The sequence below is a fragment of the Heterodontus francisci genome, unplaced genomic scaffold (genome assembly GCF_036365525.1).
Source record: "Heterodontus francisci isolate sHetFra1 unplaced genomic scaffold, sHetFra1.hap1 HAP1_SCAFFOLD_800, whole genome shotgun sequence".
Taxonomy (NCBI): domain Eukaryota; kingdom Metazoa; phylum Chordata; class Chondrichthyes; order Heterodontiformes; family Heterodontidae; genus Heterodontus; species Heterodontus francisci.
In genome coordinates this window covers 43,316-67,227 of record NW_027142223.1, presented here as the reverse complement: position 1 = coordinate 67,227, position 23,912 = coordinate 43,316, and the positions used below count along the sequence as shown (strand labels likewise).

Genomic DNA, 23,912 nt, shown 5'->3' with positions numbered 1-23,912 from the left:
TCCCACACACACTGACTCTCACTGGGGTACAGGAGTTCCACACACACTGATTCTCACTGGGGTACGGGGATCCCACACACACTGATTCTCACTGGGGTACGGGTGCCACACTCACTGAGTCTCACTGGGGTACAGGAGTCCCACACACACTGACTCTCACTGGGGTACGGGTCCCACACACACTGACTCTCACTGGGGTACGGGTCACACACACACTGACTCTCACTGGGGTACGGGTCCCACACACACTGACTCTCACTGGGGTACGGGTCCCACACGCACTGACTCTCACTGGAGGACGGGTCCCGCACAAACTGACTCTCACTGGGGTGCGGGGATCCCACACACACTGATTCTCACTGGGGTACAGGAGTCCCACACACACTGACTCTCACTGGGGTACAGGAGTCCCACACACACTGACTCTCACTGGGGTACGGGTCACACACACACTGACTCTCACTGGGGTACGGGTCCCACACACACTGACTCTCACTGGGGTACGGGTCCCACACGCACTGACTGTCACTGGGGTACGGGTCCCACACACACTGACTCTCACTGTGGTACGGGTCCCACACACACTGACTCTCACTGTGGTACGGGTCCCACACACACTGACTCTCACTGGGGTACGGGTCACACACACACTGACTCTCACTGGGGTACGGGTCCCACACACACTGACTCTCACTGGGGTACGGGTCCCACACGCACTGACTGTCACTGGGGTACGGGTCCCACACACACTGACTCTCACTGTGGTACGGGTCCCACACACACTGACTCTCACTGTGGTACGGGTCCCACACACACTGACTCTCACTGTGGTACGGGTCCCACACACACTGACTCTCACTGGGTTACAGGTCCCACACACACTGACTCTCACTGGGGTAGGGTCACATACACACTGACTCTCACTGGGGTACGGGTCACACACACACTGACTCTCACTGGGTTACAGGTCCCACACACACTGACTCTCACTGGGGTAGGGTCACATACACACTGACTCTCACTGGGGTACGGGTCACACACACACTGACTCTCACTGGGGTACGGGTCCCACATACACTGACTCTCACTGGGGTACGGGTTCCACACACACTGACTCTCACTGGGGTACGGGTCACACACACACTGACTCTCACTGGGGTACGGGTCACACACACACTGACTCTCACTGGGGTACGGGTCACACACACACTGACTCTCACTGGGGTACGGGTCACACACACACTGACTCTCACTGGGTTACAGGTCCCACACACACTGACTCTCACTGGGGTAGGGTCACATACACACTGACTCTCACTGGGGTACGGGTCACACACACACTGACTCTCACTGGGTTACAGGTCCCACACACACTGACTCTCACTGGGGTACGGGTCACACACACACTGACTCTCACTGGGTTACAGGTCCCACACACACTGACTCTCACTGGGGTACGAGTCCCACACACACTGACTCTCACTGGGGTACGAGTCCCACACACACTGACTCTCACTGGGGTACGAGTCCCACACACACTGACTCTCGCTGGGGTACGGGTCCCACACACACTGACTCTCACTGGGTTACAGGTCCCACACACACTGACTCTCACTGGGGTACGGGTCCCACACACACTGACTCTCACTGAGTGAACTGATCTGGTTTGTCATTAATAAATATTCTTTCCTTGCAGGAAGCTCGTGTTTTTGAAGACTGGTCATTGGAAATCTTTAATTGCCTGTATCGGACGCTCTCTCTCTCTCTCTCTCTAAATGCTGATAGCTGTTGTTAATTTGACAATAAAACAGTCTTCCTCTTCACCTCAGCGTGACTTGTGAAATCTCTAGTTTGTTTTCAGGTAGCTGGTGCAATGAGTTTCAGGAGCGATCTCACTCTGCTGTCTGCTCAAATACCCTTCCCCCCACCATCAACCCCTGTCAATCCAGCCCACAACCCAGTACTTTTCATCCCTGACTCCCCTCATCCCTCCTTCCCCCTGGTGCTCCTGCAACGTGAGGCCTCGGCTCTTCCCCTGGTGTCCCTGCACCGTGGGACTTCAGCCCTTCCCCCTGGTGTCCCTGCACCGTGGGACCTCAGCCCTTCCCCCTGGTGTCCCTGCACCGTGGGACCTCAGCCCTTCCCCCTGGTGTCCCTGCACCGTGGGACCTCAGCCCTTCCCCCTGGTGTCCCTGCACCGTGGGACCTCAGCCCTTCCCCCTGGTGTTCCTGCACCGTGGGACCTCAGCCCTTCCCCCTGGTGTCCCTGCACCGTGGGGCCTCAGCCCTTCCCCCTGGTGCCCCTGCACCGTGGGACCTCAGCCCTTCCCCCTGGTGTCCCTGCACCGTGGGGCCTCAGCCCTTCCCCCTGGTGCCCCTGCACCATGGGACCTCAGCCCTTCCCCCTGGTGTCCCTGCACCGTGGGGCCTCAGCCCTTCCCCCTGGTGTCCCTGCACTGTGGGGGTCTGAGCCCTTCCCCCTGGTGCTCCTGCACCGTGGGGGCCTCAGCCCTTCCCCCTGGTGTCCCTGCACCGTGGGGGCCTCAGCCCTTCCCCCTGGTGTCCCTGCACCGTGGGGGCCTCAGCCCTTCCCCCTGGTGTCCCTGCACCGTGGGACCTCAGCCCTTCCCCCTGGTGTCCCTGCACCGTGGGGGCCTCAGCCCTTCCCCCTGGTGTCCCTGCACCGTGGGACCTCAGCCCTTCCCCCTGGTGTCCCTGCACCATGGGGGTCTCAGCCCTTCCCCCTGGTGTCCCTGCACCGTGGGGCCTCAGCCCTTCCCCCTGGTGTCCCTGCACCATGGGGGTCTCAGCCCTTCCCCCTGGTGCTCCTGCACCGTGGGACCTCAGCCCTTCCCCCTGGTGTCCCTGCACCGTGGGGGCCTCAGCCCTTCCCCCTGGTGTCCCTGCACCGTGGGGGCCTCAGCCCTTCCCCCTGGTGTCCCTGCACCGTGGGGGCCTCAGCCCTTCCCCCTGGTGTCCCTGCACCGTGGGACCTCAGCCCTTCCCCCTGGTGTCCCTGCACCGTGGGGGCCTCAGCCCTTCCCCCTGGTGTCCCTGCACCGTGGGACCTCAGCCCTTCCCCCTGGTGTCCCTGCACCGTGGGGCCTCAGCCCTTCCCCCTGGTGCCCCTGCACCGTGGGACCTCAGCCCTTCCCCCTGGTGTCCCTGCACCGTGGGACCTCAGCCCTTCCCCCTGGTGTCCCTGCACCGTGGGGCCTCAGCCCTTCCCCCTGGTGTCCCTGCACCGTGGGGGCCTCAGCCCTTCCCCCTGGTGTCCCTGCACCATGGGGGTCTGAGCCCTTCCCCCTGGTGCTCCTGCACCGTGGGGGCCTCAGCCCTTCCCCCTGGTGTCCCTGCACCGTGGGGGCCTCAGCCCTTCCCCCTGGTGTCCCTGCACCGTGGGGGCCTCAGCCCTTCCCCCTGGTGTCCCTGCACCGTGGGGGCCTCAGCCCTTCCCCCTGGTGTCCCTGCACCGTGGATGCCTCAGCCCTTCCCCTGGTGTCCCTGCACCGTGGGGGCCTCAGCCCTTCCCCCTGGTGTCCCTGCACCGTGGGGGCCTCAGCCCTTCCCCCTGGTGTCCCTGCACCGTGGGGCCTCAGCCCTTCCCCCTGGTGCTCCTGCACCGTGAGGGCCTCAGCCCTTCCCCCTGGTGCCCCGCACCGTGGGGGCCTCAGCCCTTCCCCCTGGTGTCCCTGCACCGTGAGGGCCTCAGCCCTTCCCCCTGCTGCCCTCTCTCTATCTCCCACTTGCCCGGACCCAGCTGCTGAGAAGGATTTGAACTGACTCAGCTCGACTTTGCGCCGCCGTTTATTCAAAAAGCTGTGCGAATGTGACATCTCGCTCTGTCACAACATGGCCGTTGAGCTGCCCCGACGGGAAACCCGAGACTGCCGGCTGCGAAGCCCTGCGTTACATCCGCACCCGGTGAAATGACTGCTCGGGATTACCGTCCGGGAATGAGGAGGGACCCGGGAAGGAAGTGCGCTTCGTTTGTGCTTGCCGCTGAATTCCGATCCTGCCCACTCCCGTCGCGATCTGTCACCGCTCTTATCAGGAAAAATGTTGAATTTTGTTCCCAGCATATTGTGTGAAATATCCCGATCGTCTGTCGCAAAAAGAAAACACAGGCTCTGGGCTGAGCGAGATTTACTCTGTGTCTAACCCCCGGGTTATACCTGCCCTGGGTGTGTTTGATGGGGGTGGGTGGGGGGGGGGGGGGGGAGGTTTTTACAAGGTGCTTTGTCGAGTATTTAACATGAACACAGGGGCCGTGGAGTGTGGAGCTGGACTCTGTGATCAGTCACTGAATGATTGAGAGCGAGCAAACATCTGGTCATACAGCGAGCGGTCTCTCTGCGTCTCTCGCGGCTGTTTCCTCGTCGCAGTCTATGCTGAGCTCGGCGATTTGCTCCAGGGAGGAGTCGGGCAGCTCGGCCGGTTGCAGCTGGGGTTGGTGCCGGTCCCGGACGTTGATGACCGCCTGGCGGATGCAGGACACCCACTGCTGCTTGTTGAAGGTGTCGTTCGCCTGGAGGGTGTGACTCTGCCCTCGGGACCGGTCCCTGAAACTCACGCGGAAGATGTTCTTCGCTGTGAACAGAGTTGAAATAATTGTGAAGGCGCCGAAAGCTTCCTCAGTCTCTCTCTCTGCCTCTCCCCCTCCCCTCCTCCTCCTCTCTCATTCTCGCTCACCCCTCACTACTTCCCTCTCTCTCCTCTCCCCCCTCTCTTCCCTTCTCTTCCATCTCCCCCCCCCCACCCCACCGCCCACCCCCTCCCCCCCCCCACCCCCGCAACCCTCTTTCTCTCCCTCGACACCACTCTCTCTTCCTTTCCCCTCTCCCCTCACTGCGCAGTATGTCGGGTTCATTACCTCTCTCGTTGCTGTTACTGAAAGCTCCCCGAATGGAGCCCCCCACCCGAGCCTCTCCGTCCGGGAGGTCCTCCAAGACCAGCTGCTGGACTGGGATGGGGGTGCGGTAAACCTGGAACACCGGCAGCTCATTGCGACTCACGGGTCGAGTGACGACCAGGGCGTGCTCGAACAGGAAGACCCGCAGTTTCTGGGACAAGGTAAAGGCAGTGTCAGAGACGAGGCAAGGAGGAATAGAGGGGGCCAAGAGAGTAAAGCGGTTTGGGGCTTGGTGCGAGGAGGGGGCGGGGAGGGGTTGGATTGGGTTAGGGTTAGGGGTGTGGGTAGATGTTGGGTTTGTGAGTAGGAGATGGGGGTTGAGTTTGAGGGTGGGTGTTGGGGTGGCATTAGGGTTAGGTTGGCGGTGGGGTTTGGGGAGTAGGTTGTGGTTCAGGTTGTGGCTGTGTTATGGGGTCTGCGTGTGTTATGGGGTAGATTATGGGGTCGGTGTGGGTGATGGGGTGGATTATGGGGTCGGTGTGGGTTATTGGGGTGGATTCTGGGCTCTGCGTGGATTATGGGGTCTGTGTGGATTATGGGGTCTGTGTGGATTATGGGGTCTGTGTGTGTTATGGGGTCTGTGTGGATTATGGGGTCTGTGTGTGTTATGGGGTCTGTGTGTGTTATGGGGTCTGTGTGTGTTATGGGGTCTGTGTGTGTTTTGGGGTCTGTGTGTGTTATGGGGTCTGTGTGGATTATGGGGTCTGTGTGTGTTATGGGGTCTGTGTGGATTATGGGGTCTGTGTGTGTTATGGGGTCTGTGTGGGTTATGGGCTCTGCGTATGTTATGGGGTCTGTGTGGGTTATGGGGTCTGTGTGTGTTATGGGGTCTGTGTGTGTTATGGGGTCTGTGTGGATTATGGGGTCTGTGTGTGTTTTGGGGTCTGTGTGTGTTATGGGGTCTGCGTGTGTTATGGGGTCTGCGTGTGTTATGGGGTCTGTGTGTGTTATGGGGTCTGTGTGGGTTATGGGGTCTGCGTGTGTTTTGGGGTCTGTGTGTGTTATGGGGTCTGCGTGTGTTATGGGGTCTGTGTGGGTTATGGGGTCTGTGTGGGTTATGGGGTCTGTGTGGGTTATGGGGTCTGCGTGTGTTTTGGGGTCTGTGTGTGTTATGGGGTCTGTGTGGGTTACTGGGGTGGATTATGGGGTCTGTGTGGGTTATGGGGTCTGTGTGTGTTATGGGGTCTGTGTGTGTTATGGGGTCTGTGTGGGTTATGGGGTCTGCGTGGGTTATGGGGTCTGCGTGGGTGTTATGGGGTCTGCGTGTGTTATGGGGTCTGTGTGGGTTATGGGGTCTGTGTGGGTTATGGGGTCTGTGTGGGTTATGGGGTCTGCGTGTGTTTTGGGGTCTGTGTGTGTTATGGGGTCTGTGTGGGTTACTGGGGTGGATTATGGGGTCTGTGTGGGTTATGGGGTCTGTGTGTGTTATGGGGTCTGTGTGTGTTATGGGGTCTGTGTGGGTTATGGGGTCTGCGTGGGTTATGGGGTCTGCGTGGGTTATGGGGTCTGCGTGGATTATGGGGTCTGTGTGGGTTATGGGGTTCGTGTGGATTATGGGGTCTGTGTGGGTTACTGGGGTGGATTATGGGGTCTGTGTGGGTTATGGGGTCTGTGTGGATTATGGGGTCTGTGTGGGTTTTGGGGTCTGTGTGGGTTATTGGGGATGATTATGGGGTCTGTGTGGGTTATGGGGTTTGTGTGGATTATGGGGTCTGCGTGAGTTATGGGGTCTGTGTGGGTTATGGGGTCTGTGTGGATTATGGGGTCTGTGTGGATTATGGGGTCTGTGCGGGTTATGGGGTTTGTGTGGGTTATGGGGTCTGTGTGGGTTATGGGGTCTGTGTGAGTTATGGGGTCTGTGTGGGTTATGGGGTTTGTGTGGATTATGGGGTCTGCGTGTGTTATGGGGTCTGTGTGGGTTATGGGGTCTGTGTGGATTATGGGGTTTGTGTGGATTATGGGGTCTGTGTGGGTTATGGGGTCTGTGTGGGTTATGGGGTCTGTGTGGGTTATGGGGTCTGTGTGGGTTATGGGTCTGTGTGTTATGGGGTCTGTGTGGATTATGGGGTCTGCGTGGATTATTGGGGTGGATTATGGGGTCTGTGTTTGTTATGGGTTCTGTGTGAGTTATGGGGTGGGTATTGGGGACGGGGAGTGGTTTATTGGGGTGGGTTATGGGGTCTGTGTGGGTTATTGGGGTGGATTATGGGGTCTATGTGCGTTATTGAGGAGGATGATGGGGTCTGTGTGGTTTATGGGGTCTGTGTGGGTTATTGGGGTGGATTATGGGGTCTGTGTGTGTTATGGGGTCTGTGTGTGTTATGGGGTCTGTGTGTTTTATGGGGTCTGCGTGTGTTATGGGGTCTGTGTGTGTTATGGGGTCTGCGTGTGTTATGGGGTCTGTGTGGGTTATGGGGTCTGTGTGTGTTATGGGGTCTGTGTGTGTTATGGGGTCTGTGTATGTTATGGGGTCTGTGTGGGTTATGGGGTCTGTGTGGATTATGGGGTCTGTGTGGATTATGGGGTCTGTGTGGGTTATGGGGTCTGTGTGGGTTACTGGGGTGGATTATGGGGTCTGTGTGGGTTATGGGGTCTGTGTGGATTCTGGGGTCTGTGTGGGTTATGGGGTCTGTGACGGTTATGGGGTCTGCGTGTGTAATGGGGTCTGTGTGGATTATGGGGTCTGCGTGGATAATGGGGTCTGCGTGGGTTATGGGGTCTGTGTGTGTTATGGGGTCTGCGTGTGTTATGGGGTCTGTGTGGGTTATGGGGTCTGTGTGCGTTATGGGGTCTGTGTGGGTTATGGGGTCTGTGTGGGTTATGGGGTCTGTGTGGTTTATGGGGTCTGTGTGTGTTATGGGGTCTGTGTGTGTTATGGGGTCTGTGTGGATTATGGGGTCTGCGTATGTTATGCGGTCTGTGTGGATTATGGGGTCTGTGTGGATTCTGGGGTCTGTGTGGGTTATGGGGTCTGTGACGGTTATGGGGTCTGCGTGTGTAATGGGGTCTGTGTGGATTATGGGGTCTGCGTGGATAATGGGGTCTGCGTGGGTTATGGGGTCTGTGTGTGTTATGGGGTCTGCGTGTGTTATGGGGTCTGTGTGGGTTATGGGGTCTGTGTGCGTTATGGGGTCTGTGTGGGTTATGGGGTCTGTGTGGGTTATGGGGTCTGTGTGGTTTATGGGGTCTGTGTGTGTTATGGGGTCTGTGTGTGTTATGGGGTCTGTGTGGATTATGGGGTCTGCGTATGTTATGCGGTCTGTGTGGATTATGGGGTCTGTGTGGATTATGGGGTCTGTGTGGATTATGGGGTCTGTGTGGATTATGGGGTCTGTGTGTCTTATGGGCTCTGTGGGTGTTATGGGGTCTGCGTGGGTTATGGGGTCTGTGGGTGTTATGGGGTCTGTGTGGGTTATGGGGTCTGTGTGTGTTATGGGGTCCGTGTGTGTTATGGGGTCTGTGTGGATTATGGGGTCTGTGTGTGTTATGGGGTCTGTGTGTGTTATGGGGTCCGTGTGTGTTATGGGGTCTGTGTGGATTCTGGGGTCTGTGTGGGTTATGGGGTCTGTGACGGTTATGGGGTCTGCGTGTGTAATGGGGTCTGTGTGGATTATGGGGTCTGCGTGGATAATGGGGTCTGCGTGGGTTATGGGGTCTGTGTGTGTTATGGGGTCTGCGTGTGTTATGGGGTCTGTGTGGGTTATGGGGTCTGTGTGCGTTATGGGGTCTGTGTGGGTTATGGGGTCTGTGTGGGTTATGGGGTCTGTGTGGTTTATGGGGTCTGTGTGTGTTATGGGGTCTGTGTGTGTTATGGGGTCTGTGTGGATTATGGGGTCTGCGTATGTTATGCGGTCTGTGTGGATTATGGGGTCTGTGTGGATTATGGGGTCTGTGTGGATTATGGGGTCTGTGTGTCTTATGGGCTCTGTGGGTGTTATGGGGTCTGCGTGGGTTATGGGGTCTGTGGGTGTTATGGGGTCTGTGTGGGTTATGGGGTCTGTGTGTGTTATGGGGTCCGTGTGTGTTATGGGGTCTGTGTGGATTATGGGGTCTGTGTGTGTTATGGGGTCTGTGTGTGTTATGGGGTCCGTGTGTGTTATGGGGTCTGTGTGGATTATGGGGTCTGTGTGTGTTATGGGGTCTGTGTGGGTTATGGGGTCTGTGTGTGTTATGGGGTCTGTGTGGGTTATGGGGTCCGTGTGGATTATGGGGTCCGTGTGGATTATGGGGTCTGTGTGGATTATGGGGTCTGTGTGGATTATGGGGTCTGTGTGGATTATGGGGTCTGTGTGTCTTATGGGCTCTGTGGGTGTTATGGGGTCTGCGTGGGTTATGGGGTCTGTGGGTGTTATGGGGTCTGTGTGGGTTATGGGGTCTGTGTGTGTTATGGGGTCCGTGTGTGTTATGGGGTCTGTGTGGATTATGGGGTCTGTGTGTGTTATGGGGTCTGTGTGTGTTATGGGGTCCGTGTGTGTTATGGGGTCTGTGTGGATTATGGGGTCTGTGTGTGTTATGGGGTCTGTGTGGGTTATGGGGTCTGTGTGTGTTATGGGGTCTGTGTGGGTTATGGGGTCCGTGTGGATTATGGGGTCCGTGTGGATTATGGGGTCTGTGTGGATTATGGGGTCTGTGTGGATTATGGGGTCTGTGTGGATTATGGGGTCTGCGTGTGTTATGCGGTCTGTGTGGATTATGCGGTCTGTGTGGATTATGCGGTCTGTGTGGATTATGGGGTCTGCGTATGTTATGGGGTCTGTGTGTGGGTTATGGGGTCTGCGTGTGGGTTATGGGGTCTGCGTGGGGGTTATGGGGTCTGCGTGTGTCATGGGGTCTGCGTGTGTCATGGGGTCTGCGTGTGTTAAGGGGTCTGCGTGGATTATGGGGTCTGCGTGGGTTATGGGGTCAGCGTGGGTTATGGGGTCTGCGTGTGTTATGGGGTCAGCGTGGGTTATGGGGTCTGCGTGTGTTATGGGGTCTGCGTGGGTTATGGGGTCTGCGTGTGTCATGGGGTCTGTGTGGATTATAGGGGTGGATTATGGGGTCTATGTGTGTTATGGGGTCTGCGTGGATTATGGGGTCTGCGTGGGTTATGGGGTTTGTGTGGGTTATGGGGTCTGTGTGGATTATGGGGTCTGTGTGGATTATGGGGTCTGTGTGTGTTATGGGGTCTGTGTGGGTTATGGGGTCTGTGTGGGTTATGGGGTCTGTGTGGGTTATGGGGTCTGTGTGGATTATGGGGTCTGTGTGGGTTATGGGGTCTGTGTGGGTTATTGGGGTGGATTATGGGGTCTGTGTGGGTTATGGGGTCTGTGTGTGTTATGGGGTCCGTGTGGATTATGGGGTCTGTGTGTCTTATGGGGTATGTGTGGATTATGGGGTCTGTGTGTGTTATGGGGTCTGTGTGGGTTATGGGGTCTGTGTGTTATGGGGTCTGTGTGGGTTATGGGGTCTGTGTGGGTTATGGGGTCTGTGTGGGTTATGGGGTCTGTGTGGGTTATGGGGTCTGTGTGTTATGGGGTCTGTGTGGGTTATGGGGTCTGTGTGGGTTATGGGGTCTGTGTGGGTTATGGGGTCTGTGTGGATTATGGGGTCTGTGTGGGTTATGGGGTCTGTGTGTGTTATGGGGTCCGTGTGTGTTATGGGGTCCGTGTGGATTATGGGGTCCGTGTGGATTATGGGGTCTGTGTGTCTTATGGGGTCTGTGTGTGTTATGGGGTCCGTGTGGATTATGGGGTCTGTGTGTGCTTTGGGGTCAGAGTGGATTATGGGGTCCATGTGGGTTATGGGGTCTGTGTGGGTTATGGGGTCTGTGTGGGTTATGGGGTCTGTGTGTGTTTTGGGGTCTGTGTGGATAATGGGGTCTGCGTGGATTATGGGGTCTGTGGGTGTTCTGGCGTCTGTGTGTGTTTTGGGGTCTGTGTGGATAATGGGGTCTGCGTGGATTATGGGGTCTGCGTGGGTTATTGGGTTTTTGTGGGTTATGGGGTCTGTGTGTGTTATGGGGTCTGTGTGGGTTATGGGGTCTGTGTGGGTTATGGGGTCTGTGTGGGTTATGGGGTCTGTGTGTGTTATGGGGTCTGTGTGGGTTATGGGGTCTGTGTGGATTATGGGGTCTGTGTGGGTTATGGGGTCTGTGTGTGTTATGGGGTCTGTGTGGATTATGGGGTCTGTGTGTGTTATGGGGTCTGTGTGTGTTATGGGGTCTGTGTGGGTTATGGGGTCTGTGTGGATAATGGGGTCTGCGTGGATTATGGGGTCTGCGTGGGTTATTGGGTTTTTGTGGGTTATGGGGTCTGTGTGGGTTATGGGGTCTGTGTGTGTTATGGGGTCTGTGTGTGTTATGGGGTCTGTGTGTGTTATGGGGTCTGTGTGGATTATGGGGTCTGTGTGTGTTATGGGGTCTGTGTGTGTTATGGGGTCTGTGTGGGTTATGGGGTCTGTGTGGGTTATGGGGTCTGTGTGTGTTATGGGGTCCGTGTGTGTTATGGGGTCTGTGTGGATTATGGGGTCTGTGTGTGTTATGGGGTCTGTGTGTGTTATGGGGTCTGTGTGGGTTATGGGGTCTGTGTGTGTTATGGGGTCTGTGTGGGTTATGGGGTCTGTGTGTGTTATGGGGTCCGTGTGTGTTATGGGGTCTGTGTGGATTATGGGGTCTGTGTGGGTTATTGGGGTGGATTATGGGGTCTGTGTGTGTTATGGGGTCTGTGTGGATTATGGGGTCTGTGTGGGTTATTGGGGTGGATTATGGGGTCTGTGTGTGTTATGGGGTCTGTGTGGATTATGGGGTCTGTGTGGATTATGGGGTCTGTGTGGATTATGGGGTCTGTGTGGGTTATGGGGTCTGTGTGGGTTATGGGGTCTGTGTGGGTTATGGGGTCTGTGTGTGTTATGGGGTCCGTGTGGATTATGGGGTCTGTGTGGGTTATGGGGTCTGTGTGTGTTATGGGGTCCGTGTGGATTATGGGGTCTGTGTGTGCTTTGGGGTCAGAGTGGATTATGGGGTCCATGTGGGTTATGGGGTCTCTGTGGATTATGGGGTCTGTGTGTGCTTTGGGGTCAGAGTGGATTATGGGGTCCATGTGTGTTATGGGGTCTGTGTGGATTACGGGGTCTGTGTGGGTTATGGGGTCTGTGTGGATTATGGGGTCTGTGTGGATTATGGGGTCTGTGTGTGTTATGGGGTCTGTGTGGGTTATGGGGTCTGTGTGTGTTATGGGGTCTGTGTGGATTACGGGGTCTGTGTGGGTTATGGGGTCTGTGTGGGTTATGGGGTCTGTGTGGGTTATGGGGTCTGTGTGGGTTATGGGGTCTGTGTGGATTATGGGGTCTGTGTGGGTTATGGGGTCTGTGTGGATTATGGGGTCTGTGGGTGTTATGGCGTCTGTGTGGATTATGGGGTCTGTGTGTGTTATGGGGTCTGTGTGGGTTATGGGGTCTGTGTGGATTATGGGGTCTGTGTGGATTATGGGGTCTGTGTGTGTTATGGGGTCTGTGTGGGTTTTGGGGTCTGTGTGGGTTATGGGGTCTGTGTGGGTTATGGGGTCTGTGTGGATTATGGGGTCTGTGTGGGTTATGGGGTCTGTGTGTGTTACGGGGTCTGTGTGGATTATGGGGTCTGTGTGGGTTATGGGGTCTGTGTGGATTATGGGGTCTGTGTGGATTATGGGGTCTGTGTGTGTTATGGGGTCTGTGTGGGTTTTGGGGTCTGTGTGGGTTTTGGGGTCTGTGTGGGTTATGGGGTCTGTGTGGGTTATGGGGTCTGTGTGGGTTATGGGGTCTGTGTGGGTTATGGGGTCTGTGTGGATTTTGGGGTCTGTGTGGGTTATGGGGTCTGTGTGTGTTATGGGGTCTGTGTGTGTTATGGGGTCTGTGTGTGTTACGGGGTCTGTGTGGATTATGGGGTCTGTGTGGGTTATGGGGTCTGTGTGGGTTATGGGGTCTGTGTGGATTATGGGGTCTGTGTGTGTTTTGGGGTCTGTGTGGATTATGGGGTCTGTGGGTGTTATGGCGTCTGTGTGGGTTATGGGGTCTGTGTGTGTTTTGGGGTCTGTGTGGATTATGGGGTCTGTGGGTGTTTTGGGGTCTGTGTGGATTATGGGGTCTGTGTGGATTATGGGGTCTGTGTGTGTTTTGGGGTCTGTGTGGATTATGGGGTCTGTGGGTGTTAAGGCGTCTGTGTGGGTTATGGGGTCTGTGTGGGTTATGGGGTCTGTGTGTATTATGGGGTCTGTGTGGGTTATGGGGTCTGTGTGGATTATTGGGGTGGATTATGGGGTCTATGTGGGTTATGGGTTCTGTGTGGGTTATGGGGTCTGTGTGGATTATGGGGTCTGTGTGGATTATGGGGTCTGTGGGTGTTATGGGGTCTGTGTGTATTATGGGGTCTGTGTGGATTATGGGGTCTGTGTGTATTATGGGGTCTGTGTGGATTATGGGGTCTGTGTGGGTTATGGGGTCTGTGTGTATTATGGGGTCTGTGTGTATTATGGGGTCTGTGGGTGTTATGGGGGCTGTGTGTGTTATGGGGTCTGTGTGGATTATGGGGTCTGTGTGTATTATGGGGTCTGTGTGGATTATGGGGTCTGTGGGTGTTATGGGGTCTGTGTGGATTATGGGGTCTGTGGGTGTTATGGGGTCTGTGTGTATTATGGGGTCTGTGTGGATTATGGGGTCTGTGTGTATTATGGGGTCTGTGTGGATTATGGGGTCTGTGTGTGTTATGGGGTCTGTGTGGATTATGGGGTCTGTGGGTGTTATGGGGTCTGTGTGGATTATGGGGTCTGTGGGTGTTATGGGGTCTGTGTGTATTATGGGGTCTGTGTGGATTATGGGGTCTGTGTGTAATATGGGGTCTGTGGGTGTTATGGGGTCTGTGTGGATTATGGGGTCTGTGGGTGTTATGGGGTCTGTGTGGATTATGGGGTCTGTGGGTGTTATGGGGTCTGTGTGTATTATGGGGTCTGTGTGGATTATGCGGTCTGTGGGTGTTATGGGGTCTGTGTGGATTATGGGGTCTGTGGGTGTTATGGGGTCTGTGTGTATTATGGGGTCTGTGTGGATTATGGGGTCTGTGTGTATTATGGGGTCTGTGTGGATTATGGGGTCTGTGTGTGTTATGGGGTCTGTGGGGATTATTGGGGTGGATTATGGGGTCTGTGTGGGTTATGGGGTCTGTGTGTGTTATGGGGTCTGTGTGGGTTATGGGGTCTGTGTGGATTATGGGGTCCGTGTGGATTATGGGGTCTGTGTGGATTATGGGGTCTGTGTGGATTATTGGGGTGGGTTATGGGGTCTGTGTGGATTATGGGGTCCGTGTGGATTATGGGGTCTGTGTGGATTATGGGGTCTGTGTGGATTATTGGGGTGGGTTATGGGGTCTGTGTGGATTATGGGGTCCGTGTGGATTATGGGGTCTGTGTGGATTATGGGGTCTGTGTGGATTATTGGGGTGGGTTATGGGGTCTGTGTGGGTTATGGGGTCTGTGTGGATTATGGGGTCTGTGTGTGTTATGGGGTCTGTGTGGATTATGGGGTCTGTGTGGATTATGGGGTCTATGTGGATTATGGGGTCTGTGTGGATTATGGGGTCTGTGTGGATTATGGGGTCTGTGTGGATTATGGGGTCTATGTGGATTATGGGGTCTGTGTGTGTTATGGGGTCTGTGTGGATTATGGGGTCTGTGTGGATTATGGGGTCTATGTGGATTATGGGGTCTATGTGGATTATGGGGTCTGTGTGGATTATGGGGTCTGTGTGGATTATGGGGTCTCTGTGGATTATGGGGTCTGTGTGGATTATGGGGTCTATGTGGATTATGGGGTCTGTGTGGATTATGGGGTCCGTGTGGATTATGGGGTCTGTGTGGATTATTGGGGTGGGTTATGGGGTCTGTGTGGGTTATGGGCTCTGTGTGTGTTATGGGGTCTGCGTGGGTTATGGGGGTGGGTTATGGGGTCTGTGTGGGTTATGGGGTCTGTGTGTCTTATGGGCTCTGTGTGTGTTATGGGGTCTGCGTGGGTTATTGGGGTGGGTTATGGGGTCTGTGTGGGTTATGGGGTCTGTGTGTCTTATGGGCTCTGTGTGTGTTATGGGGTCTGCGTGGGTTATTGGGGTGGGTTATGGGGTCTGTGTGTGTTATGGGGTCTGTGTGTGTTATGGGGTCTGTGTGGATTATGGGGTCCGTGTGGATTATGGGGTCCGTGTGGATTATGGGGTCTGTGTGGATTATGGGGTCTGTGTGGATTATGGGGTCTGTGTGGATTATGGGGTCCGTGTGGATTATGGGGTCTGTGTGGATTATGGGGTCTGTGTGGATTATGGGGTCTGTGTGGATTATGGGGTCTGTGTGGGTTATGGGGTCTGTGTGGATTATGGGGTCTGTGTGGATTATGGGGTCTGTGTGGATTATGGAAATTCTGGTGATTTTATCTTTCAGTTATATTGTTCTGGTAATTGCCGTTTGGCTCCGTGTCTCACCGCTCCCTTGTTGTTCTTCAGTTCCCCGTGACAACAGAGAACCTTGGACTGTTCGATTAAGGGCTCGGCCTGTGAGTCGTCCAGATAACAGAGCCTTTCCCGGTAGTATCGGCACTCCGACTCGCCCGTCCTCACGTTAATCTGAGCGACAATCCGCTGAATCAGTTCCATCTGAGAGAAAAAGTTCACTCAGGTTAGTCAGAAAGTATAGTCGCCTCTCACTCTCAAATCCTCTCACCCCCTTACCCCTGACCTCCTCGCACTCTCACCCCTGACCTCCTCGCCCTCTCACCCCTGACCTCCTCACCCTCCCACCCCAACTTCCTTGCCCTTCTGCCCCTTCCCCTTCACCCCTGACCTCCTCACCCTCTCACCCCTGACCTCCTCGCCCTCTCACCCCTGACCTCCTCGCCCTCTCACCCCTGACCTCCTCACCCTCCCACCCCAACTTCCTTGCCCTTCTGCCCCTTCCCCCTTCACCCCTGACCTCCTCACCCTCTCACCCCTGACCTCCTCGCCCTCTCACCCCTGACCTCCTCGCCCTCTCACCCCTGACCTCCTCGCCCGCTCACCCCTGCCCTCCTCACCCTCCCACCACAACTTCCTTGCCCTGCTGCCCCTTCCCCCTTCACTCCTGACCTCCTCGCCCTCTCACCCCTGACCTCCTCGCCCTCTCACCCCTGACCTCCTCGCCCTCTCACCCCTGACCTCCTCACCCTCCCACCCCAACTTCCTTGCCCTTCTGCCCCTTCCCCCTTCACCCCTGAACTCCATGCCCTCACACTCTGATCGCCTTGCAATGACCCCATTTCTACCTGCTGATCCACCCCCGAAAGTCCACACTCCATCCGACGCTTCCCGTTCCCTATCCCCTTTGCCCCCTGCCCCCGACTCTCCCCGTGATCGAACTCACAGCTTGGCTCAGGTGCACCTGATCCGGGTGGTCCACGGGAGTGTGTCGGATGATCTCTTTCAGCAGGAGAGGGTATTTCACCAGCCGGCTGCGGGGCAGGTGCAGGAAGCTCCACAAGTCCAGCTTCCGGCTAAAGGAAGATTCCTGGCACAGCCGAAGGAACTCGCCAACTCGAGGCTTCTGCTTCTTGTAGTCGAGCAGTGCCTTGGCAGCAACTTGGTTGCAGCAGTAAGTCTCGTAGGTGGCAAGAGACGGGAGCTGGGGGAGAGGAGATGGAGACAGAGGTCAGTGAGAGACGGAGCTGGGGGAGAGGAGATGGAGACAGAGGTCAGTGAGAGACGGAGCTGGGGGAGAGGAGATGGAGAGAGAGGTCAGTGAGAGATGGAATTGGGGAGAGGAGATGGAGAGAGAGGTCAGTGAGAGACGGAGCTGGGGGAGAGGAGATGGAGAGAGAGGTCAGTGAGAGATGGAATTGGGGAGAGGAGATGGAGAGTGAGGTCAGTGAGAGACGGAGCTGGGGGAGAGGAGATGGAGAGAGAGGTCAGTGAGAGACGGAGCTGGGGGAGAGGAGATGGAGACAGAGGTCAGTGAGAGATGGATTTGGGGAGAGGAGACGGAGAGAGAGGTCAGTGAGAGACGGGAGCTGGGGGAGATGAGACAGAGAGAGAGGTCAGTGAGAGATGGAATTGGGGAGAGGAGATGGAGAGAGAGGTCAGTGAGAGACGGAGCTGGGGGAGATGAGACGGAAAGAGAGGTCAGTGAGAGACGGAGCTGGGGGAGAGGAGATGGAGACAGAGGTCAGTGAGAGATGGAATTGGGGAGAGGAGATGGAGAGTGAGGTCAGTGAGAGACGGGAGCTGGGGGAGATGAGACGGAGAGAGAGGTCAGTGAGAGATGGAATTGGGGAGAGGAGATGGAGAGTGAGGTCAGTGAGAGACGGGAGCTGGGGGAGATGAGACGGAGAGAGAGGTCAGTGAGAGACGGAGCTGGGGGAGAGGAGATGGAGAGAGAGGTCAGTGAGAGACGGAGCTGGGGGAGAGGAGATGGAGACAGAGGTCAGTGAGAGATGGATTTGGGGAGAGGAGACGGAGAGAGAGGTCAGTGAGAGACGGGAGCTGGGGGAGATGAGACAGAGAGAGAGGTCAGTGAGAGATGGAATTGGGGAGAGGAGATGGAGAGAGAGGTCAGTGAGAGACGGAGCTGGGGGAGATGAGACGGAAAGAGAGGTCAGTGAGAGACGGAGCTGGGGGAGAGGAGATGGAGACAGAGGTCAGTGAGAGACGGAATTGGGGAGAGGAGATGGAGAGAGAGGTCAGTGAGAGACGGAGCTGGGGGAGATGAGACGGAGAGAGAGGTCAGTGAGAGACGGAGCTGGGGGAGAGGAGATGGAGAGAGAGGTCAGTGAGAGACGGAATTGGGGAGAGGAGATGGAGAGTGAGGTCAGTGAAAGACAGAGCTGGGGGAGAGGAGATGGAGAGAGAGGTCAGTGAGAGACGGGAGCTGGGGGAGAGGAGATGGAGAGTGAGGTCAGTGAGAGATGGAGCTGGGGGAGAGGAGATGGAGAGTGAGGTCAGTGAGAGATGGAGCTGGGGGAGAGGAGATGGAGAGAGAGGTCAGTGAGAGACGGAGCTGGGGGAGAGGAGATGGAGAGAGAGGTCAGTGAGAGACAGAGCTGGGGGAGAGGAGATGGAGTGAGAGGTCAGTGAGAGACGGAGCTGGGGGACAGGAGACGGAGAGAGAGGTCAGTGAGAGACAGAGCTGGGGGAGAGGAGATGGAAAGAGAGGTCAGTGAGAGACGGAGCTGGGGGAGAGGAGACGGAGAGAGAGGTCAGTGAGAGACAGAGCTGGGGGAGAGGTGATGGAGAGAGAGGTCAGTGAGAGAAGGAGCTGGGGGAGAGGTCAGTGAGAGACGGAGCTGGGGGAGAGGAGATGGAGAGAGAGGTCAGTGAGAGATGGAGCTGGGGGAGAGGAGATGGAGAGAGAGGTCAGTGAGAGACGGAGATGGGGGAGAGGAGACGGAGAGAGAGGTCAGTGAGAGACGGAGCTGGGGGAGAGGAGATGGAGAGAGAGGTCAGTGAGAGACAGAGCTGGGGGAGAGGAGACGGAGAGAGAGGTCAGTGAGAGACGGAGCTGGGGGAGAGGAGACGGAGAGAGAGGTCAGTGAGAGACAGAGCTGGGGGAGAGGAGATGGAGAGAGAGGTCAGTGAGAGACGGAGCTGGGGGAGAGGAGACGGAGAGAGAGTTCAGTGAGAGACGGAGCTGGGGGAGAGGAGATGGAGAGAGAGGTCAGTGAGAGACTGAGCTGGGGGAGAGGAGATGGAGAGAGAGGTCAGTGAGAGACGGAGCTGGGGGAGAGCTGATGGAGAGAGAGGTCAGTGAGAGACGGAGCTGGGGGACAGGAGATGGAGAGAGAGGTCAGTGAGAGACGGAGCTGGGGGAGAGGAGACGGAGTGAGAGGTCAGTGAGAGACGGGAGCTGGGGGAGAGGAGATGGAGAGTGAGGTCAGTGAGAGACTGAGCTGGGGGAGAGGAGATGGAGAGAGAGGTCAGTGAGAGACGGAGCTGGGGGAGAGCTGATGGAGAGAGAGGTCAGTGAGAGACGGAGCTGGGGGAGAGGAGATGGAGAGAGAGGTCAGTGAGAGACAGAGCTGGGGGAGAGGAGACGGAGTGAGAGGTCAGTGAGAGACGGGAGCTGGGGGAGAGGAGATGGAGAGTGAGGTCAGTGAGAGACAGAGCTGGGGGAGAGGAGATGGAGAGTGAGGTCAGTGAGAGATGGAGCTGGGGGAGAGGAGATGGAGAGTGAGGTCAGTGAGAGATGGAGCTGGGGGAGAGGAGATGGAGAGAGAGGTCAGTGAGAGACGGAGCTGGGGGAGAGGAGATGGAGAGAGAGGTCAGTGAGAGACAGAGCTGGGGGAGAGGAGATGGAGTGAGAGGTCAGTGAGAGACGGAGCTGGGGGACAGGAGACGGAGAGAGAGGTCAGTGAGAGACAGAGCTGGGGGAGAGGAGATGGAAAGAGAGGTCAGTGAGAGACGGAGCTGGGGGAGAGGAGACGGAGAGAGAGGTCAGTGAGAGACAGAGCTGGGGGAGAGGTGATGGAGAGAGAGGTCAGTGAGAGACGGAGCTGGGGGAGAGGTGATGGAGAGAGAGGTCAGTGAGAGACGGAGCTGGGGGAGAGGAGATGGAGAGAGAGGTCAGTGAGAGAAGGAGCTGGGGGAGAGGAGATGGAGAGAGAGGTCAGTGAGAGAAGGAGCTGGGGGAGAGGTCAGTGAGAGACGGAGCTGGGGGAGAGGAGATGGAGAGAGAGGTCAGTGAGAGATGGAGCTGGGGGAGAGGAGATGGAGAGAGAGGTCAGTGAGAGACGGAGATGGGGGAGAGGAGACGGAGAGAGAGGTCAGTGAGAGACGGAGCTGGGGGAGAGGAGATGGAGAGAGAGGTCAGTGAGAGACAGAGCTGGGGGAGAGGAGACGGAGAGAGAGGTCAGTGAGATACGGAGCTGGGGGAGAGGAGACGGAGAGAGAGGTCAGTGAGAGACAGAGCTGGGGGAGAGGAGATGGAGAGAGAGGTCAGTGAGAGACGGAGCTGGGGGAGAGGAGACGGAGAGAGAGTTCAGTGAGAGACGGAGCTGGAGGAGAGGAGATGGAGAGAGAGGTCAGTGAGAGACTGAGCTGGGGGAGAGGAGATGGAGAGAGAGGTCAGTGAGAGACGGAGCTGGGGGAGAGCTGATGGAGAGAGAGGTCAGTGAGAGACGGAGCTGGGGGACAGGAGACGGAGAGAGAGGTCAGTGAGAGACAGAGCTGGGGGAGAGGAGATGGAGAGAGAGGTCAGTGAGAGACGGAGCTGGGGGAGAGGAGACGGAGAGAGAGGTCAGTGAGAGATGGAGCTGGGGGAGAGGAGATGGAGAGAGAGGTCAGTGAGAGACAGAGCTGGGGGAGAGGAGACGGAGAGAGAGGTCAGTGAGAGATGGAGCTGGGGGAGAGGAGATGGAGAGTGAGGTCAGTGAGAGATGGAGCTGGGGGAGAGGAGATGGAGAGAGAGGTCAGTGAGAGACAGAGCTGGGGGAGAGGAGATGGAAAGAGAGGTCAGTGAAAGACAGAGCTGGGGGAGAGGAGATGGAGAGAGAGGTCAGTGAGAGACGGAGCTGGGGGAGAGGAGATGGAGAGAGAGGTCAGTGAGAGACGGAGCTGGGGGAGAGGAGATGGAGAGAGGTTAGTGAGAGACGGAGCTGGGGGAGAGGAGTTGGAGAGAGAGGTCAGTGAGAGACGGAGCTGGGGGCGAGGAGATGGAGAGAGAGGTCAGTGAGAGACAAAGCTGGGGGAGAGGAGATGGAGAGAGAGGTCAGTGAGAGACGGAGCTGGGGGAGAGGAGACGGAGAGAGAGGTCAGTGAGAGACGGAATTGGGGAGAGGAGATGGAGCGAGAGGTCAGTGAGAGACAGAGCTGGGGGAGAGGAGACGGAGAGAGAGGTCAGTGAGAGACGGAGCTGGGGGAGAGGGGACGGAGAGAGAGGTCAGTGAGAGACGGAGCTGGGGGAGAGCAGACGGAGAGAGAGGTCAGTGAGAGACGGAGCTGGGGGAGAGGAGACGGAGAGAGAGGTAAGTGAGAGACGGAACTGGGGGAGAGGAGACGGAGAGAGAGGTCAGTGAGAGACGGAGCTGGGGGAGAGGAGATGGAGAGAGAGGTCAGTGAGAGACGGAGCTGGGGGAGAGGAGACGGAGAGAGAGGTCAGTGAGAGACAGAGCTGGGGGAGAGGAGACGGAGACAGGCTGGTGATTGTGATAATCAGCAGGACTATTTGAATTTAAATCAACCTTTGATTTGGAGTAATCACTAACCCATTCGACTAGGGTGCGTCCCACTTCAAACACAGTCCCGTCCTTATTACGTAATTGCTGAAGGCGACTGAGGAGATCTAACAGGAGAGAGAGGAGCAATAACGAATGGAGAACTTGCAGAGATGCATGAAGTAAAAATCCGTATAGTACAATACAGTGCGTGTGTGTCTCAGTGTCAGCTCCTGTACGGTCCGTGTGTGTGTCTCAGTGTCAGCTCCTGTACGGCCTGTGTGTGTGTCTCAGTGTCAGCTCCTGTACGGTCCGTGTGTGAGTCTCAGTGTCAGCTCCTGTACGGTCCGTGTGTGTGTCTCAGTGTCAGCTCCTGTGCGGTCCGTGTGTGTGTCTCAGTGTCAGCTCCTGTACGGTCCGTGTGTGTGTCTCACTGTCAGTTCCTGTACGGTCTGTGTGTGTGTCTCAGTGTCAGCTCCTGTACGGTCCGTGTGTGTGTCTCAGTGTCAGCTCCAGTACGGTTCGTGTGTGAGTCTCAATGTCAGCTCCTGTGCGGTCCGTGTGTGTGTCTCAGTGTCAGCTCCTGTACGGTCCGTGTGTGTGTCTCACTGTCAGTTCCTGTACGGTCCGTGTGTGTGTCTCAGTGTCAGCTCCTGTACGGTCCGTGTGTGTGTCTCAGTGTCAGCTCCTGTACGGCCCATGTGCGTGTCTCAGTGTCAGCTCCTGTACGGTCCGTGTGTGTGTCTCAGTGTCAACTCCTGGACGGTCCGTGTGTGTGTCTCAGTGTCAGTTCCTGTACGGTCCGTGTGTGTGTCTCAGTGTCAGTTCCTGTACGGTCCGTGTGTGTGTCTCAGTGTCAGCTCCTGTACGGTCCGTGTGTGTGTCTCAGTGTCAACTCCTGTATAGTCCGTGTGTGTGTCTCAGTGTCAGTTCCTGTACGGTCCGTGTGTGTGTCTCAGTGTCAGCTCCTGCACGGTCCGTGTGTGTGTCTCAGTGTCAGCTCCTGTACGGTCCGTGTGTGTGTCTCAGTGTCAACTCCTGTATAGTCCGTGTGTGTGTCTCAGTGTCAGCTCCTGTACGGTCCGTGTGTGTGTCTCAGTGTCAGCTCCTGTACGGTCCGTGTGTGTGTCTCAGTGTCAGCTCCTGTTCGGTCCGTGTGTGTTTCTCAGTGCCAGCTCCTGTACGGTCCGTGTGTGTTTCTCAGTGTCAGCTCCTGTACGGTCCGTGTGTGTTTCTCAGTGTCAACTCCTGTACGGTCCGTGTGTGTGTCTCAGTGTCAGCTCCTGTACGGTCCGTGTGTGCGTCTCAGTGTCAGTTCCTGTACGGTCCGTGTGTGTGTCTCAGTGTCAGCTCCTGTACGGTCCGTGTGTGTTTCTCAGTGTCAACTCATGTACGGTCCATGTGTGTTTCTCAGTGCCAGCTCCTGCACGGTCCGTGTGTGTTTCTCAGTGTCAACTCCTGTACGGTCCGTGTGTGTTTCTCAGTGTCAGCTCCTGTACGGTCCGTGTGTGTTTCTCAGTGTCAACTCCTGTACGGTCCGTGTGTGTGTCTCAGTGTCAGCTCCTGTACGGTCCGTGTGTGCGTCTCAGTGTCAGTTCCTGTACGGTCCGTGTGTGTTTCTCAGTGTCAACTCATGTACGGTCCATGTGTGTTTCTCAGTGCCAGCTCCTGCACGGTCCGTGTGTGTGTCTCAGTGTCAGCTCCTGGATGGTCCGTGTGTGCGTCTCAGTGTCAGGTCCTGTACGGTCTGTGTGTGTGTCTCAGTGTCAGCTCCTGTACGGTCCGTGTGTGCGTCTCAGTGTCAGCTCCTGTACGGTCCGTGTGTGTGTCTCAGTGTCAGCTCCTGTACGGTCCGTGTGTGTGTCTCAGTGTCAGCTCCTGTACGGTCCGTGTGTGTGTCTCAGTGTCAACTCCTGTACAGTCCGTGTGTGTGTCTCAGTGTCAGTTCCTGTACGGTCCGTGTGTGTGTCTCAGTGTCAGTTCCTGTACGGTCCGTGTGTGTGTCTCAGTGTCAGTTCCTGTACGGTCCGTGTGTGTGTCTCAGTGTCAGCTCCTGTACGGTCCGTGTGTGTGTCTCAATGTCAGCTCCTGTTCGGTCCGTGTGTGTGTCTCAGTGTCAGCTCCTGTACGGTCCGTGTGTGCGTCTCAGTGTCAGTTCCTGTACGGTCCGTGTGTGTGTCTCAGTGTCAGCTCCTGTACGGTCCGTGTGTGTGTCTCAGTGTCAGCTCCTGTACGGTCCGTGTGTGTTTCTCAGTGTCAGCTCCTGTACGGTCCGTGTGTTTTTCTCAGTGTCAACTCCTGTACGGTCCGTGTGTGCGTCTCAGTGTCAGCTCCTGTACGGTCCGTGTGTGCGTCTCAGTGTCAGTTCCTGTACGGTCCGTGTGTGTTTCTCAGTGTCAGCTCCTGTACGGTCCGTGTGTGTGTCTCAGTGTCAGCTCCTGTACGGTCCGTGTGTGTGTCTCAGTGTCAGCTCCTGTAGGGTCCGTGTGTGTGTCTCAGTGTCAGCTCCTGTACGGTCCGTGTGTGCGTCTCAGTGTCAGTTCCTGTACGGTCCGTGTGTGTGTCTCAGTGTCAGCTCCTGTACGGTCCGTGTGTGTGTCTCAGTGTCAGCTCCTGTACGGTCCGTGTGTGTTTCTCAGTGTCAGCTCCTGTACGGTCCGTGTGTGTTTCTCAGTGTCAACTCCTGTACGGTCCGTGTGTGCGTCTCAGTGTCAGCTCCTGTACGGTCCGTGTGTGCGTCTCAGTGTCAGTTCCTGTACGGTCCGTGTGTGTTTCTCAGTGTCAACTCCTGTACGGTCCGTGTGTGTTTCTCAGTGCCAGCTCCTGCACG

The 23,912-nt window shown here is 56.5% G+C and overlaps 2 protein-coding genes across 2 annotated transcripts in view; one reads left to right on the top strand and one right to left on the bottom strand.

Annotated features, from left to right (window-relative positions):
- LOC137366759 (properdin-like) overlaps positions 1-1,823 on the top strand; it is a 196,376-nt gene extending 194,553 nt beyond the window's left edge. The window contains exon 10 of the mRNA XM_068028408.1: positions 1,697-1,823. The gene's annotated coding sequence lies outside the window, so the exon portion shown is untranslated. The remainder of the gene's footprint in view (positions 1-1,696) is intronic.
- Positions 1,824-3,791: 1,968 nt separating this feature from the next.
- LOC137366760 (rho guanine nucleotide exchange factor 3-like) overlaps positions 3,792-23,912 on the bottom strand; it is a gene marked incomplete at its 5' end in the record, with an annotated part of 30,547 nt that continues 10,426 nt past the window's right edge. The window contains 5 exons of the mRNA XM_068028409.1: positions 3,792-4,590; positions 4,874-5,063; positions 15,390-15,560; positions 16,303-16,560; positions 21,134-21,210. Coding sequence (XP_067884510.1) covers positions 4,334-4,590; positions 4,874-5,063; positions 15,390-15,560; positions 16,303-16,560; positions 21,134-21,210 — 953 coding nt within the window. The remainder of the gene's footprint in view (positions 4,591-4,873; positions 5,064-15,389; positions 15,561-16,302; positions 16,561-21,133; positions 21,211-23,912) is intronic.